The following is a 17576-nucleotide window of genomic DNA, read 5'->3' as shown; positions in this document are numbered from 1 at the left end:
AACAATAAAAACATGTACTATATCAACAACAGTAAAAACAAATCGAATAAAAAGGAAAAAGAAAGATAAAATAAGATATAATTTCACCATATTACTGTGTTTTAGAAGCCAGTCTGAATAAATCAGTTTTGAGCCTCGATTTGAAGAGGCCAAAGTTGGTAATGGTGCGTATGTCTGGGGTCTGGGGTCAGGGGTCTCCCCGTGGTTCCTACCTGGTTCTAGGGACTTCCAGGGTTCCTACCTGGTTCTAGAATCTTCCAGGGTTCCTACCTGGTTCTAGGGTCTACCAGGGTTTCTACCTGGTTCTAGGGTCTTCCAGGGTTTCTACCTGGTTCTAGAATCTTCCAGGGTTTCTACCTGGTTCTAGGGTCTACCAGGGTTTCTACCTGGTTCTAGGGTCTTCCAGGGTTTCTACCTGGTTCTAGAATCTTCCAGGGTTTCTACCTGGTTCTAGGGTCTTCCAGGGTTCCTACCTGGTTCTAGAATCTTCCAGGGTTCCTACCTGGTTCTAGGGTCTTCCAGGGTTCCTACCTGGTTCTAGAATCTTCCAGGGTTCCTACCTGGTTCTAGGGTCTTCCAGGGTTTCTACCTGGTTCTAGAATCTTCCAGGGTTCCTACCTGGTTCTAGGGTCTTCCAGGGTTCCTACCTGGTTCTAGGGTCTTCCAGGGTTTCTACCTGGTTCTAGAATCTTCCAGGGTTCCTACCTGGTTCTAGGGACTTCCAGGGTTCCTACCTGGTTCTAGTGTCTTCCAGGATTTCTACCTGGTTCTAGGGTCTTCCAGGGTTTCTACCTGGTTCTAGGGACTTCCAGGGTTTCTACCTGGTTCTAGGGTCTTCCAGGGTTCCTACCTGGTTCTAGGGTTTACCTTAGCACCTGCTCATAGCAGCGCTGAACCAGGTGGATATGCCGGTCTGTGTCAATGAAGATTTTTTTTGTAATCATAGAGGTGGAAATATTAGTTTTTGTAAAAACCTGCTACACGTTTCTGTGCTTAAACTTCGACACACCAACAAACATGTGATACATGCTGCATCCTGTCTCTCAGCCGCCATGAAACTCCACCACATTTACATCTTCCTTAAAAACTCAATAAATAAAAGTGTAACACAGATAAAAGCAGCAGAGATTTAATGTGTGGGAGCTGATATTTGTGGATGATCACAAGCTGCAGACATCATCACTAAAACAGAAACGCCTCCGGAGGGCAAACTATTTATAATTCAGATGTGATTTCATCAAGTGGTTGTCAGACGTTTGGTCACAGGAGCATTTTGTGAAGCATCTTTCAGTGAGGTTCCTGCGAACAAGGAGGACGTCTCGCTCTTCTCTTCACCTTCACGCTGAACTCCATCAGGTCAAGCTCTTTATTTCGCTGTTCCAACGCAATGTGTGAAGTTATACCAGATACAGTTTAAAGTATGTGATTTCTTTTCAAAGGTCAGAGTGAAAGCCAAAGGTGAATATCATTTTTATTTTACTGTTTTAGTACTCTTAAAGAGAATGAAACTGCCAACCCACTGGACCACCTGAGCATGTGTACAGCTGTAGTGTTGGATTGTGTGTGACGGCCCACTGGAGGGCCTGAAGCTGATCAAAATGGCCGTGAGAGACAAATTACACCAAGTTTATAAAAAGCATTCAACAGTTTTGAAAGTGAGATTCAGAATCACAAAAGAATAATGAAGGTAAAAACAGAAACCATGTGCAAAAGTTGCTTTTCAAATGAGCAGCATTTTCCCGTTTCCACAGAGACGGAGTCAGCCTTCTCAAGAAGTCACGTTTTCACTCAGGGCCTGTTGACACAGAACAAAAACAGTGATGTTTCAACGTGCAGATTTGTGATTTGAAATGCTAAAGAGACTAGTGGGAGCTGTGGCTCGGTTGGTAGAGCGGAAGGTTGCAGGTTTGATTCCCTCAAAGTGTCCTTGAGCAGGGCACTGAACCTCAAACTGATCAGTTAAGGGACTGAGTGTGAATGGGTGAACGCTCAAGTTGTTGAAAAGAACAGTATAAGTGAAATCCATTTATCATTAAGTTTCATGCTCTCAATGATGTTAGATTCTCTTCTCCTTGGTTTGATCTATTTTGATATCGACAACACCCCTCTAATCTCTCTGACTGTGTTTGAATCCCATGAGCCCCATCTCTCAGAATCTGAACCTCCAGCCAGGCCAGAAACGGCTCGCAGCAGCTGAACGACACACAAGCCGCCGTGTGGTTGTGCATAGGAGAGATTAGTCTGGGTTAATTATACACTCGGTACATCCGAGTGTTCCACACCTGTGCTACAGAAGAAAATGGCAGAGGACACAAACTGTTTGCATTTCTCAGTCGAAGGTCAACCAGGGGCAAGTTGGTTACGAAGAGGCTGGATGGAGGTGTGAAACTTCGGAGCATGTGTTATGTGCAGGATGAAGATCGGACGGTCGGGTTGGAGGCTTAGCGGCTCTCACACTCACTACATCACATCTATCTATCTATCTATCTATCTATCTATCTATCTATCTTTCTATCCATCCATCCATCCATCCATCCATCCATCCATCCATCCATCCATCCATGCCAAAAGAATGGCAAAAAGTGGTCAAAGTACACTTAAACAGAACCATGTATAAATTAACCCAAAAAAACCCTGGGAAATAAATGATTTCTTTATTGGATTTGTTTACCGTTTAACCGAGGCAGACTTCTCGCGTGTTCTCTGGAACTCTCGCGTGATTTGATCGCTGTCGTCCGGCTGTGATCTACTAGTTGAGCTGCAGCTAGCTCTTCTCCGCCGCCATAAAACGAAAAAAGCCAAAAAAACACCTTTAACACGGCCAGCAAACCTCTCCGCTGCACCAGGAATGGCTCACGAGGCGGTAAACCGACCCTCCGGCCTCCTGTGAAGGCGCAGCGGCTCCGCTTGGCGCTCCGAGTCGGTGCTCGGTGCGGCTGTTAACGTGCTAGGCTAACAGGCGGTGGAAGCAGGAAGGAGGGCCGGAGGAGCGAGCAGGCAGCCCGGGCTCCAAGGTCCATCCAGGGCGGCAAACACGCTCCGCACAGCCACGTCCACGCGGCTGGCACCAGGAAAAGGTAACTGGGTTTGATTTCCGAGCCGGATCCTTTAGATCTAGTTAAATACAGTGCGGGGACAGCGGTTAATGTTGAACCCTGCACGAGCTCCATCGACTCAGTACTCAGTTTTACTACAGTAACGACTCCAGTATTCTACATACCCTCAGTAATTCAATCTATTCTTACTTGAAGTGTCTTTAAACCAGTGGTACACCGTCCTCTGGACGTGCATTTCCTCTCTTATTGGCATACGGTGTTCGAAATACCAGTACTCGAGTACATCGTCTATTCCAAAACTTACATTTTAGTACATTACTTTTGTTAGAACAGTTACTTTTAATATCATTGACTTTTTACTCTCACTTTAATGGATCTGTTGAAATGTCTACTGTCAAGGCTTTTTTTGCGTGATCATGGAATTACAAACCTAAAACGAGTTAAAGCTGTTTAGAAAATAAAAACTTGGCTACAGACGTTCAGATCAAAAGATTTAAATTCCATTTTAAATTGTGTCTGAAACAGGATTTAAAGCAGTTTTTTTTTTAAGGTAAAAGATGTAAGTGCTACGGATTAAATCATTTGCATGAGAATTTAAAACGTGTACTTATCTGATTATAAATGTTCCAAAGTAGTTACATGGTGATGTGTACTTAAGTAAGTAACACTTAATTACAGTCAGGTAGAAGAGTACAGTGAAGTTTTACTGGTTATTTCTTTAACTGCATTTACTTGTTTTGTCATGCATTTCATTCTTTATACTTAACAACAATCCACCAGAGGGAAGGGTAGCTGGAAGAATACACCTTTAGAAATACTCCTTGATTACAATATTAAGAAAGAGGAAACCCGCTCTAGAGTCTGGATACTTTTCTCTCTATTGCATTTAAACATATTTTTGGCATTAAACTCCAACGTTTTCTAGTCCAGTAAATTGCATTAAGTTGGACATGAGTTATTTATTTGGGGAAGCAAAACCAAAAGATCCCGCCTCAACACAGCTTCAGTATCTAAGAACATCTACTAAGTTCTTGACTAGTTACTACTTAACATATGAACTACGTTACTTAGACATCCTGTTTTACATTTTGATTAACAACTAGCTGTTATAACGTTGTGCTTTCAAACGGTTTTTCACTTCTCATGTTACCAAACGCCACCCAGCACGTGTGGTGACTTCCTGAACCGGAGCGAGTGCCCTCGGGCCAAATGTCCAGGATATTCATTATATCATTGCTCCTGCAGTAAAGTTTATTCTAGATGTTTGTTTGAGTTTCTACCCTCCTCAACCAGCTGTTCTGGTTTCCAGAGCGAACCAAAACCTGGATATCATATAGAGCGGGGGTTTCAAGCACCAGGCCCGTGGGCCAAAACCAGACCGCAACAGGCTCCAATCCGGCCACCAAACCACCAAGCAAACATGCATGAAGCGTGGAGAAAGGTTCTGCTTTCACGTGTTTACAGACTTTACAAGCGACCACATGCTGCCGGGAAATGGAAAGAGAGACAGATATTCACTTCCTGAATCCTGCTGCTGTGGAACGATGCTGCTCTGGGTACAGTCACGGCTCTGATGCAGCTCCTGTAATTATTATTCACTGCAGAATCGAAGGCGATGCTGCCGTGAATAATAACTAAGAAATTTCCCCCTTAAGGTTTTTCTTCACACAGTGTGTGTTTGTATGCTGGCTTGCTGAGGTCTCTCCTCTGGAGTAGAACTCTGAGTCTGTCATGTGACGACACAGGTGAACTAATGCTTCTCTGGCAGTTTGAAGGTCGTTGAAAAGTCGCCTGATGGCTTCTACAGAAATGACGTTACTCCGACAGAGAAGAAGTTCTACTCTAAATCATGGAAGGTAATCTTTAGGCCCAGTGATGGATTCTGAACCGTAGACTGAGAGGATGAACCATTGTTTTTCTTTCCTTTGTAATAAGCAGCCGTCTTTGAAAGGTTCAACATGAGATCAACTGAAAGTCTTTAAATCTCCCAACTTTCAGTTCCGTGTGATTCATGGTGACATTGCCTGCTGCAACAGAATGAAATAGAATAGTTGATTTAATTTAGAGTTTGTTGAAGCTTGGAGGGAGCACCACAGACAGACTGCAGCAGTGGACCGGTGGTGTGAAGCCTCCTGTGTGGTCAGCCTTTGTGTGGCTCCTAGCAACTGTTGTCAAGTCAAACATTAAAGAAAACAACCTGCAGTAAAGCCACTCCCGTTGTTATTGGACTGCAGTGTCGCACTCAATATAAATGCTTCAGATGGCAGACTGACGCCCTTCTACCAGTGTGTCTCTGAGGCTCCGTTTACACCACAGCGTTTCACCGAATCCATTAAACAAAAAGTGGTGTGTTTCCACTGCAGCGGCAGACACACTGACAACGATGTAATTAGTATGTCTGGCCACGGGAGGGCGCTGTTGCTTGTTTTTGTAATGAAACAACATAGACGTGTCCAGAGAACTATACACTATAAACGTTAACAAAATGGAGCGAACCCGACATTCGTACGGACAGACGACCAATCGGATGCTGTCAGAGGAGAGTCTCAACTATTAAACTACCGATATGGACGATAAAACTAGAATACGGACTGTGAGTCATACCACTATGGGTGGGCCGTGTTTGTTTACTGGTGCATGGCAGTATAATAAGAGAGACAGATAGTATAGTATAATCCACTTCTGGCAGTCTCTGCAGGGGGGAATCGGGACGGTGAACTAAAAGTTGCACCTTGTGAGGCGGTTTTAAAAAGTCACGGAGGCGGTGGATTCGAGCACTGTTCTCATGTAAACTTTGCTTCCTGCCTCGGCGCTGCTGAAGCTTCTCTCCAGGTATGTGCTTGAATAACCAAGATTGTTTCTCTGCCAAACTAATGGAACATTTATTGAAGAAGACCCGACCAGTCTAGAAAACAAACGCTCACAAACCACTTAAATAGTTGAAGGGTTGTAGTTTTAGGCTTTATTTAATGCAACAAAGTTTTCAAGTGAAAATGCAAACTGTTGTTTTCAGCCTTTCTCTCGTAAACGGACATCGTTTTCAAAAATGTGAAACTTTTCAAGCTGAACGACAACATGCAAACGATGTGTTTTCGCTTGAAACGTGGCGTTAATGGGGCCTTGGGGAGGATTGTTCCTGAAAGTGTAGTTTATTAAACTCCCTTCCAAGCCTTTGAGCTCAATCTTCAACTCTAAATCAGGTTTTAAATGATGCTGAGGGAGTTTTTTTTCCTTTTCTGAAGACTGAGCAGAATAAAACAGGTATTTCTGTTTTGCCGATGTGTCACACACCGCTCTCATAAGGACCTAAACTGCTAAACGGAGTGAGTCTGTAGATAAAGACTGCTAATCTGTTGTTGTGATGAAGAAGCAGCTGTCGCCTCCAAGATCTTCATTAATGTTGCACCTCTGAGACTCGTGGGTTCGTTAGAAGTCAAGGTTACGTCAGTGGTGCATATCAAACTTAACCATTATCATTAATCACACAGATGTGTCTTTCATAACCAGTGATTAGATTCTTGCTGAGTCAGCGGTGACTGACGGACTTTGAGGGTCAGGACTTGTTGACCTGGACGGCTCGGTCCCTGCCGTCTCGCATTGCCGCCGGGTCACGTGTACGTGTTTACACGCTGCTCCGGCCGTCCCCGCGGTCCTCACGCCGCCTCATCTGCGGCACTTCGTTCGGCGGTTTAGATTTACTCTTACTCGATAGCTGAAGGTCGAAGTGGCCCGGAGGCTCATGAAGACGGCCAACAGGGTGTCACGAATGCTCTCCGGTATCGGACTGTCGGCAGCTCTCGCACGCTCCAGATTAATGATGGAAGGTCATTAACTCGGGATACCTGTTTAATCCCTTAGCAACCACCCAGAGAGTAAACAAAGATAAATAAAAACACGATGCCCCTTCTCCCTGTTGTGTCTTTTAGGGAAGAGAATCTCCGTATTTGTCTGAACGCGGCCATGTCCAAGGCTCCGGACTCTCCGGCTCGGTCCCGTTCCAGATCCAGGTCTCGCTCCCGGTCCAGGTCCTACTCCAGGTCTCGGTCCAGAAGCCACTCCCGCTCCAGATCCAGGAAGCGTCGCTACAGGTAGGCCCGCCCACATCATGTGGCTGTATGGTCTGAGGTGTCCAGAGCTGTGAGACTGAACACGACACACAGATTAACGAACACCACATCTATAAAACACTGAAGCCCTGGAGTGTAGTGTGACGTTGAAGGGTTAAACTCCCGCTCTGGCCTTCAGGCTCTGGACCTGTTGAATTGTTGCGACACTGCATGTAAATGATTTCTGAAAGCAGGAAGTGAAAGCTGAGCTGGGCTGTGCTCCCCTCCCCCCTCCGCTGCCTCCTTCCCTTTCTGGATTAGAGCAGGTTGTAACCCGGGTCGACCTCTTTTTTTTTTTTTTCTTCTTCTTTCTTTCGTCACCTCCTGCACCGAGGAGACTCAGACCTGTCTGAATCAGTGTGTGTGTGTGAACTAGCTCCTCAGCTCAGGACTCCTCAGATCCGATGAGACGCTGCAGCGGGTAAGAAGAGAATCATAGTCAAAGCTGGCGGTGGGATTTAATATCTCTTCTCCTATTTGTGTCTTTCTATACACGTAGTTTCAGTCAGTGTTGGTAATCCTCAGCTGAAGCTTCCTGAATTCCCAGACTTGTTTACTGGTTAACTAGAACCAGAATGTGTTCTGTAGGCGACCAGGGGGCTTTCTTTCTGCTTGTTTGTGCTTCACATCATGGATCCTGTTGTGTCTGGTTTGGTTCCAGTCTGAAAGATTCGCTCCATCTGCTGCTCAGAAAACTTCATGTCATGTTCATGCAGCTAATTGTTTCTCTCTCAACATTCAAATCACATTTGTTTTATTTAAAGTTGTACTGGACAGGAGCGACAGAAACTTCCAGTTGAAACTTGTTGATTTTAAGTAATGATTTCTTATTTAGATGCATATGATGCCAGATAAAAAGGTTAAGAAAGGTATAGCTAAATCCTCTGGTGTGTCATATCTGGAGTCGCTCGTCTTCCTAAATGCAAATCACGTTGTTTTTTTTCCAAACATCCAACATTTTAGGTCTTTATGTACGATATAATCCACTAAATCATTCCATGTGCAATCTGCTGGATGCTGTTTTGAAACCTTGAAGTCATATCTGTTGGGTTTTTTCCCACTCCTGATGAGTTTTACTGGAAAGTGGTTAAAAAACGAGGGACACAAATTGATCAGATTGCCATTCAGAATATAATCTGGCCATGAATGATACGTTGTTTTCAAGCACTGTGCGATGATGTTGCATGTTGTGCAGCTGTAGTGAAGTGTTGTGGTCGTTACGGATCCAGATCCTGTGGTTTACAACACGACCAAGCTGTGATAAAGGAAGAACTGTTTGGTTCGATACCTGGATTCCCATTTGCTGCGGTACTCTCTCAGACCAGAGGTCAATGACCTGCTGTCAAAAACAAGCACATTCCTGGCTGAGTCACTTTGTGAAACGTCTGGACCAACTGACTCTCCGATCGGGTTGCGTGCGTTGAACACACACACACACACACCCTGAAAGTAGTTCTTCTTGTCCTTTGTTCAGTTCTAGGTCTCGTTCCCGCTCTCGTTCACACTCTCCGTCCTACAGAAACTATCCGTCGCGGGACTACCAGAACAACCGCGGAGGGTTCCGAGGCTACAACCGAGGCTACCGCCGGCCGTACCACTACCGGGGCCGAGGCCGCGGCTACTACCAGCGCGGCCACTACCAGAACCGAGGAGGGGGCTACGGCTACAAGGGCAACTGGCAGGGCGGAGGAGGGGGAGGCGAAAGAGGTGGAGGAGGCTGGCACGACCGCCAGGACCGTCAGGACCGCCAGGACCGGCAGGACCACCACGTGCACAGCCCCAGGAGGGGGCGCTCACGCTCCCGCACGCCCAAGAAGCGCTCGGGCAGCCGGAGCCGCTCTCGCTACTCGGACCGCTCGTCCTCGGGGCCGTCCCGGCGCTCCCGGCGTTCCAGCTACTCCTCGCGCTCCCGGTCCTCGTCCCCTCGCCACCGCAGCAGCAAAGGCCGGCCCGCCTCCAAGGACGCTAAAGACAAGCCTGTGGAAGGCCAGGCCGAGAAGTCGGGCCAGGCCGCCGACGGCAGCGCCATCGAGAAGGCGTCCGGAGGGAAATGGATCGACTTCGACGCCAGCCCCAAACGCGGCAGCCCAGACTCCAAGAAGGAGGGCACGCCATCCAGCTCCGACAGGAAAGGGCCCAGCGGCAGCGGCTCCATGTGGAAAACGGTCGGCACGGTGTCGCCTCCTCCCTCAAAGAGTCCCACGAAGCCCGCACAGACGGCGTCGTTCAGCGGCTTCGGCTTCTTCTCCAAGGATGAGGAGAAATCTACAGATAAGACGGTGATCTCTGCAGCCTTCAAAAAGTATGTTTCCTCTCTTTCATCTGCTTTGTTTTTATTCAAATAACTTGTGAACGCCATTTGTCTTTCAAAGATCCTGTGAAGAAGCCAGGTTAATAAAGAATGAAACAAAACATCCAGTTTTAAGTGCTTTGAAAATGTTCTGAGAGGAATCTTTACCAAATCCTGGCGCTTACGTGAGTATGACGACTGAACCTGCTCTGCATTATTTGCATTCAGGGATTGTCCCTCTTCTGCTCGTGTGTTGGCAAATGGTCTCGACATTACATTTAAATTAGGAGCCAGACTGAACCTGAACACTTCCCCCCCTTGAGAAAAGGTTATTTCAAGGTTTTGTATACATGCCACAGAAGGCCTGTAACCATGTGGACATCCTTCCTGTGAGACACTGTGCCCTTCTTCTGTGGTGTATTTCAGTCTGAATTCTTATTAAAATGTGAGTTTTAGCTCCTCTGCTCGTCTGTTTCAGGTTCTTGGCTGAGAACAAACAGAAGAAGCAGGCAGCTGAGAAGGAGAACGGACGAGACAAGGATCAAATCTCTGCAGATAAAGATTCTGAGAAAGGAGGCAAATCGTCAGAGCACCTCAGCATCTCCTCCGCCTCCTTTGGAGACTTCAAGGAGGAGAAGACCATGCCTTTCTTTGACGCCGGAGAGGAAGAGTTCCTCAAATCCCACGGGCTGAAGGAGAGGGATTTGGACGACGACGACGACGATGACAAACCCACCCTCACGTCTCGGGACATTTTCGGGAAATGGGATGACGAGCCGTCATATTCCACCTCGTATCCGTCCACCAAGGAGAAGAGCCGCAGAGATGCCGAGGAAGCCGAGCCGGAGGAGGAGGTGTACCGCGGACGCAAACACAAGAAGGAGGAGAAGTCCAAGAAGAAGGAGAAGAAGGAGAAGGAGAAGCCCCGCAGGAGTCCGAGTCCTCCCTCCACCTCCAGAGAGAAGGACCGCCCTCTGTTCCCCGGAGCGTTCCCTCCTCGGGAACATTCACCTGCACGATGCCTGTCTGCTTCCAGAGAGGACTTTGAGCTCAAAGTGGGTTCTGTAGACGAGAGGCCCAGGTACTGCAACACACACTGCAGTTACACACTGCAACACACACTGCAGTTACACACTGCAACACACACTGCAGTTACACACTGCAACACACACTGCAGTTACACACTGCAACACACACTGCAGTTACACACTGCAACACACACTGCAACAAGACCAACCAGGCTGATCTTCTCTTCCAGTTATTCTAACGTTTATCATGAGAGAGGAACATTAGGTACCAAGTTTGTCACTCTGAGGCTCAGGTGGAATAAAGCATCTTATGGTTTTGTTCACAAGTGATGGGAGGAAGGATCGAAATGAAGAGAGAGCTGAGCTATAAGCCAAAGCTTTGTCTACATCAGGGTGTCAAACTCATTTTGGTTCCGATTCCACATGCAGCCCAGTGGCAGCATGAGTGGGCCGGACCAGTAAAATGATAAACCTTCTTTGTTGTGGTGCAGAGTACACCTGATGAAAAAATCTTTAAAGAAAACGATTAACTACAGAAAATGACTGCAATCCTAACATGGAGTCACTTTCAATGAAAAGCTTTTTGGTGCAAAATCCAGTGAAATGTCCCAAAAAACCAAAAGAAAAGCAGTTGCAGGATCCCCTGGAGAGATCACTGCTCTACATAAGACTCCTGGAGCTCCACAGAAGAGCTGCAGGAAGCAGGCCGTTTCTTTTTATTTCTTTGCTCCTCAATGAGCCAATGAACTGAAGCTAGAAAGAAAATGATCAACTCAGAGCAAAAGGCAACCCATCTTGTGAGCTGGATTTGACTCTGAAGGGCTCCTTTTGGCCTTCAGCCTGAGGGACCCCCCTGATTTTAAGCCTCACCTCGAGCTTCTGTCATACGTTTGTTTCAGTCAGTGTCCCTCCTCTGTTCCTCAGCTCCTCCGTGTCCAAAGGCCTCATGAATCAGGATCTGCTGAATCCCTCGAAGAAACACCCGGAGTTTCGCTCCATCTTCCAGCACATTCAGTCGGCACCGCTCTGCCGCAGCCCGTCTGAGCTCTTCGCTCAGCACATAGTCTCCATCGTGCACTACATCAAAGGTAGGGTACTGCGCTGGCTGGCCGAGTCCGGTCTGTGCTACTGAAGGTAACGGGGGGGGGGGGGGGGGAGGGGGGTCATGCTTCCACCTGACCCAATAACGGAACACGTCTTCTGCTCGCAGCTCAACACTTCACCTCCTCTGACATGACTTTAAGTGAGCGGTTTGCCATGTACCAAAGAAAAGCTGCAGAGGCAGAAATGATGAAGCCAAGGAAGAGCCCAGAAATCCACAGGTACCCCCCCCCCCCCCCCCCCCCCCCAACACTGACTGATACCTCACAGCACAGTCAAACCTCAGGTTTCCAACATCATTCATCCTTCTAACACCAAGTTCCAGATCAATAGGTGTGAATAAGATCTAAATAATCCAGTATCACTTTCAGCTACGAACCAGGTGAGCCGCTCAATCTGACCAACAACAGACTGGCCAGAGGTCATTGTTCGGACTATATAACTTCCTCTCCCCTTCTGAAATATTCTCCATGAATATTTCTTTTGAAACGGCACAGCCGGGGGTCAGTCTCTTATACTTTCATTGTTTATTTGTTTGTACGTTATTGAGACCTGTGCAGAGGATGGTTGATGTTGGAAACCTGAGGTCTGCCTTTCCTCCACCCAGCAGATCCTCTCTCTGCCGTCACTGACCCAAAGCTTTCTCCCCCCATCAGGAGAATCGATGTTTCCCCCAGTGCCTTTAAGAGGCACTCTCACCTGTTTGAGGATTTGGACGAGACGATCTACAAGGTGACGAGCCCTTTACAAATTTGACGTATTGGGAACAAGCAGACGTGTCTCATCCAGAGCAGCAGTGTTCAGCTTTGTGCTTTTCTTTCAAAGGATGCATATTTCTAAATCAAAAGAGCCCCATTGTGTTTTGTAAGTGCCAAGCAAGCCCCCCCAGCCTATGAGATATGGTTATTGATTGGGTATGTACGAGCCCACGAAAAAGGCTTAAAGGAAGTGAATTAAGATGCTGAGTCCGAGCCTCTCAAGGGACGCTTATCAGTGCCTTTACCTTGTAAGTATTTTTCTTGAAAAGAAAAACAATCAAGTCACAGAACTGTGAAATTCAGTTTATTTTGAATGAGCTACATGCATGCCGCTTGTTTCCAAGCAACCTTCAAAAAAAGATTGAACACGTACTTTAACTTCTGACACATAGTCATTTTTTACTGCATTGAAGTCATTATTCTTCTTGACCACTAGAGGGAGCACAGTGCTAACATATGTTCACCTGTGTGAATCTGTGCTTGATGTCTCCATCCATAAATTACCCATCAGGCCTTGCAGCGGCGGCCATGTTTGACGAGCTCCGTGTGTCCGCAGGATCCAAGTAAAAAGTTCAAAGGTGACGTGATGGACCTCCGCCTGGATATTGAAAGACGAAAGAGGTTTGCTGGGCGGGAGCGCGACTACAAGCGTGAGGGGGGCCGGAGCCCGGGGGGCTCCCGGGGGCCGAGCAGGGAGCGCTCCTCTGAGAAATCTGGGAAACACCACAAGAAGTCCAAGTACGTCTACTTCCTGGTTCTTCACTGTGCTCAAGTACTCCATTACACAAGTAACCTGGTTTCACTGGACACATCCTCAGACACTCTTTAAACTGAAACATCCTGACGGGTATACACACACACACACACACACACACACACACACACACACACACACACACACACACACACACACACACACACACACGTCTCTTGTTGCGCTGCTCTCCAGTCTTTACATTCATCACATCTTCGCGGCTCCGTTCTGACCACCGCTGTGAATCTTCCTCACAGGAAGGGAAAGAAGAAGCGCGATCGCTCTCCGTCCTCCTCCTCCTCCTCCTCCTCTCCATCCCCCTACCCTCCCCCCTACAGGGGCAAAGAGTATGCGGGGGAGGGGATGGAGCACCCGGAGGAGGCCTACGGTCATGCCCGCTACCCTCCGAGGGACTACACTGGCCCCCGGGAATACGAGGGCCACAACCTGGAGCGGGGCCGCGGCCGCGGATTTGTAAGTGCACGCCATCGTTTCCTCCTCCTCCTCCTCGTCCTCGTCCTCTTCTTCTTCTTCTGTGGTTTTGTTGTGTTTCCGAGGTACTGACATCTCATCTTCTTGCAATTTTCTGTCCTAATGGCATCACAGTAGACGCTTCTCTGCTCTGTTCCTTCCTCCTAATGCTAAGGAACATAATGTGGATGATGATAATGATGATGATGATGATGATGATGATGACTCTCTATCATACATAATCCATGCACTACCTGGTTATACTGAAGGTAAAGTAGCTCCAGTCAGTGGAAACTCACCTCATCTGAGCTAATGCCTGACCTCCATCAGGTGTGTGTGTGTGTGTGTGTGTGTGTGTGTGTGTGTGTGTGTGTGTGTGTGTGTGTGTGTGTGTGTGTGTGTGTGTGTGTGTGTGTGTGTGTGTGTGTGTGTGTGTGTGTGTGTGTGTGTGTGTGTGTGTGTGTGTGTGTGTGTGTGTGTGTGTGTGTGTGTGTGTGTGTGTGTGTGTGTGTGTGTTCTCTCTCTCTCTCTCTCTCTCTCTCCACTCTTCCCTCCATCTCTGTTGGAGAACCTCTTCTGTTCCTGGTGCTCTGACTCGTCTGCTCTGTGTTTCAGTTCCCCAGAGTCAGAGGACGAGGCTGGAACCGCGGGAACTACCCGGGCAACAACAGCAACGGAAACCCCGCCAACATGAACCCCCCCGTGCGCCCCCCAGAGGAGGAGTGGGACCCCGAGTACACTCCCAAGAGCAGGAAGTACTACCTGGTGAGTCTGGAACGTTAGTCCGTACCAGGTCTGATCAAACACAGTAAAGCCTGTAATGTAGGGACGTCCTGAAGACGGGTGTCCTCTCTTCGGGGGGACGGGTCATGAGGACAAATAGTAGGACCTGTTGATATTGAACGAACCAAACACCAAATATGTTATGATCATTTAAAAGCAAATAACTGAACCAATACAAGATGTATACAGTATAAATACATGTATATAACATGTATACAAGATCATTATTAAATAAGATTTAATGTACTTCAGGGACCACATACCGTCAGAGTGGACCAGACTGGTAAAATATTAATATAATAACTTTTAAATTTACACTTAAGTTTAACTTTGTTGTGGTCACAGTGTGTAATGAAATGATCTCTAGTTTTACCAGATCAAACCGTTCGTACTGAAAATGATTACAATCTCAACAGAAAGTGAATTTTAATGAAACATTCTGCTGTAAAACACAATGAAATGTAAATAAACTAGTATAGATCCTCTATCAGCTCCTTGCTTGGAGGGACCAGACTGGAGCCTCTGGGGGGTTCTGGTCCTCGGGCCTCATGTTCTCTGCTGGAAAGGGAAAGTCAAACTTCCACGCGCTCAGAGGACGTGACGCCAAAATGGTCATCCACCCTGTGTGCTAGGCTCCGCCCCTCTGTGGTCGACCTGTACGCTCTGACTGCTGCTGCTCCAGAGCTGCTGGACGCTCGTGTGAGGAGGTCTTGCGTCTCCCGTCTGAACAGTCACAATTTAAATAAAATAAAGATCCAGAGGTTCAGAACTCCTGGAGTGAAACAGAAAGTACTTTAGGAAAGGTGGAGAACGGCGGGCAGCAGAGGTGCAGATAGTGTCGGGATCGTTACGTTCTTGAAGTGAACCCAGAGTGTAGTATGGATGTAATCATGTATCACCTGTGACCCGGCACAGTCTGCAGACACATAATGAGGAGATCCTGGAGGGGCTGAAGGGGAGGAGCTTCACAGAGCAGCTCCTACTGCAGGGGAGCGGCGAATATCCCATCTCAACCTAACCTCCCGACACCACAACGTTCCAATATTCCAATTATCTGGTCCAGCACAAGTATTTTGGTCGTTTCCGTGTCACTCAGCTTGACATTTACCAGGAGAACCTGTCTGTTGTCCTCGTCAGCAGGTTGTCCTCATGGAGGTGAGTTAACAGGTAAATCTGTGTCTGAGCACAGCGACGTGTCCAATACAGGGTGGAGCTCTGACCGGGTCCTCAGAGGTTCTACTGTAGTACTCTCTGGGAGGTCATCCTCTCTCTCTCTCCCTCTCTGTCTCTGTCTCTCTCTCCCTCTCTGTCTCTCTCTCTCTGTCTCTCTCTCTGTCTCTCTCTCTCTCTCTCCCTCTCTCTCTCTCTCTCTCTCTCTCTCTCTGTCTCTCTCTTTGTCTCTGTCTCTCTCTCTCTCTGTCTCTCTCTCTCTCCCTCTCTGTCTCTCTCCCTCTCTGTCTCTCTCTCTGTCTCTCTCCCTCTCTGTCTCTCTCTCTCTCCCTCTCTCTCTGTCTCTCTCTTCTGTCTCTCTCCCTCTCTCTCCCTCTCTGTCTCTCTCTCTCTCCCTCTCTCTCTCTCTCTCTGTCTCTCTCTTCTGTCTCTCTCTCTCTCTCTGTCTCTCTCTCTCTCTCTGTCTCTCTCTCTGCCTCTCTCCCTCTCTCTCTGTCTCTCTCCCTCTCTCTCTGTCTCTCTCTCTCTCTCTCTCTCTCTCTGTCTCTCTATTGAACTATGTAGAGGTCAAGTACAGACCATTTGTACTCATTACTGTTGTTCAGTTACAAGTACTCACCCTTTAGTAAGGAGACTCACACACGGACGCTTGTCAGTGTTTTAAATTGGTTGTATGTTGTGATGGACCCACGCCTCCCTCTGATCAGCACGACGACCGTGACGGTGAGAAAACCTGGATGGATAACCGTGGGCGAGGCCGCGGCGTCTTCCCGGCTCGCCGCGGACGCTTCGTGTACCGGAAGGGAGGCAGCAGCCCCAAGTGGACCCACGACATGTTCCAGGGCGGCGAGGAGGGCGAGCTGCCGGACGACGGCCTGGAGACGGAGCACAAGGACATAAAGGGCGGCGCAGACGCCGCCAAGCCCTGAAGGGGGCGGGGCCACAGCCTCACCTCCTCCCTCATTGGTTCAGACGGGCTGTCAGTCAAAGATTGTGTTTCTGTAGTTCTCTTAGGGTTCGTGTCCTCTGCTAGAAAAGAAGCATCCGTGCCTTAGAAAGTCCACACACACACACACACACACACACACACACACACACACACACACACACACACACACACACACACACACACACACACACACACACAGAATTGTTTGTCCTCTGCAGTGGTGTGTGTGTGTGTCTCTCTTTGGTTTGTGGGTGTTTGTCATTTTAAAGTGTACAGGGTTTAGATGATGTTAGTGGTCTGCAGTTTCCTCTCAGAACACGTTGAGTTTAGATTTTGATGAAAGAATAAATGTTTATGAATCTAAAGATGAACTGACTGTCAGAGGAGGAGGTGAAGAGGAGGAGGTGAAGAGGAGTGTTTGTGTCACTGTAGCTCTCACTGTACATACTGCATGTCTTTAATCTCAAATCTTTTTTACTGTCTCCAGAGCTCTGAAGTACTTGTCTCTTGATTTTCAATAAATTTTTCTTTGATTCAGGGAACTGCTCTGAGCCTCATTTGAAGGAATGCTCTCTCTCTCTCTCTCTCTCTCTCTCTCTCTCTCTCTCTCTCTCTCTCTCTCTCTCTCTCTCTCTCTGTCTCTCTCTGTTCCTGGACAACATGACACACACACACACACACACACACACACTGATCAGATCAGTCTTATCATTCCACTGCATTTCTCCTGTTGTCCACATGGTGGCGCCCACACCACAACTCTCCAGTCTCTCCAGCCTGCAGCCACATACTTTATTTTATTTTGAAGAGTTCATGCAGCACTTCCTCCAGTCCAGGGTGTTTTCTTTAAAAACGTAGAAGTGGCGACTCTGAGCTTTCCTTTCTGCTGATGCAGCGTTCTGAGTGTCTTTAAAATGTAGAAGCTAAAACTTCAAGAGCTTTAACTTTTAACTTTCACCAAAATAAAACATTCCGTGAGAGCTGATCTGAAAACCCAGACAGAGCTGGGCTTGATCCTACGTCAATATAAACAGACCGATGGAGCTCAGACCGTATTAGTCCATGAAATAAGAGCAGTGATGTGAATGTGTGACGGGAGCTCTGGGATGT

General features: G+C 47.6%; 1 protein-coding gene across 5 annotated transcripts; it reads left to right on the top strand.

The window, feature by feature from the left end:
• The first annotated feature begins 2727 nt into the window (after positions 1-2727).
• On the top strand, positions 2728-17008 carry thrap3b (thyroid hormone receptor associated protein 3b). 5 transcript variants are annotated; one of them, XM_080484880.1, is made up of 11 exons: positions 2728-3077; positions 6983-7144; positions 8682-9464; positions 9931-10533; positions 11405-11568; positions 11691-11802; positions 12238-12313; positions 12896-13077; positions 13351-13567; positions 14180-14329; positions 16225-17008. In XM_080484880.1, exons 2-11 carry the CDS (start codon positions 7017-7019, stop codon positions 16444-16446), a joined length of 2637 nt encoding a protein of 878 aa, XP_080341006.1. In that variant the 5' UTR covers positions 2728-3077; positions 6983-7016; the 3' UTR covers positions 16447-17008. The 5 variants fall into 5 exon arrangements, with proteins under 5 accessions (XP_080341006.1, XP_080341004.1, XP_080341005.1 ...); XM_080484878.1 differs by having other exon boundaries at positions 8637-9464; XM_080484879.1 differs by lacking the exon at positions 2728-3077 and adding an exon at positions 5735-5888 and having other exon boundaries at positions 8637-9464.
• Positions 17009-17576: the final 568 nt, after the last annotated feature.

The sequence above is a fragment of the Lipophrys pholis genome, assembly GCF_963383615.2.
Source record: "Lipophrys pholis genome assembly, chromosome: 17".
NCBI lineage: Eukaryota > Metazoa > Chordata > Actinopteri > Blenniiformes > Blenniidae > Lipophrys > Lipophrys pholis.
The sequence above is the reverse complement of the archived record's forward strand: the minus strand, read 5'-3'. Positions and strand labels throughout refer to the sequence as shown.

Bases quoted from the DNA above. Each gene is read 5' to 3' on its own strand.
- thrap3b (XM_080484878.1), top strand. From the start codon at position 7,017: ATGTCCAAGGCTCCGGACTCTCCGGCTCGGTCCCGTTCCAGATCCAGG. The intron at 7,145-8,636 runs GTAGGCCCGCCC...TCCTTTGTTCAG, and splicing joins TCCAGGAAGCGTCGCTACAG to TTCTAGGTCTCGTTCCCGCT. The intron at 13,078-13,350 runs GTACGTCTACTT...TCTTCCTCACAG, and splicing joins AAACACCACAAGAAGTCCAA to GAAGGGAAAGAAGAAGCGCG.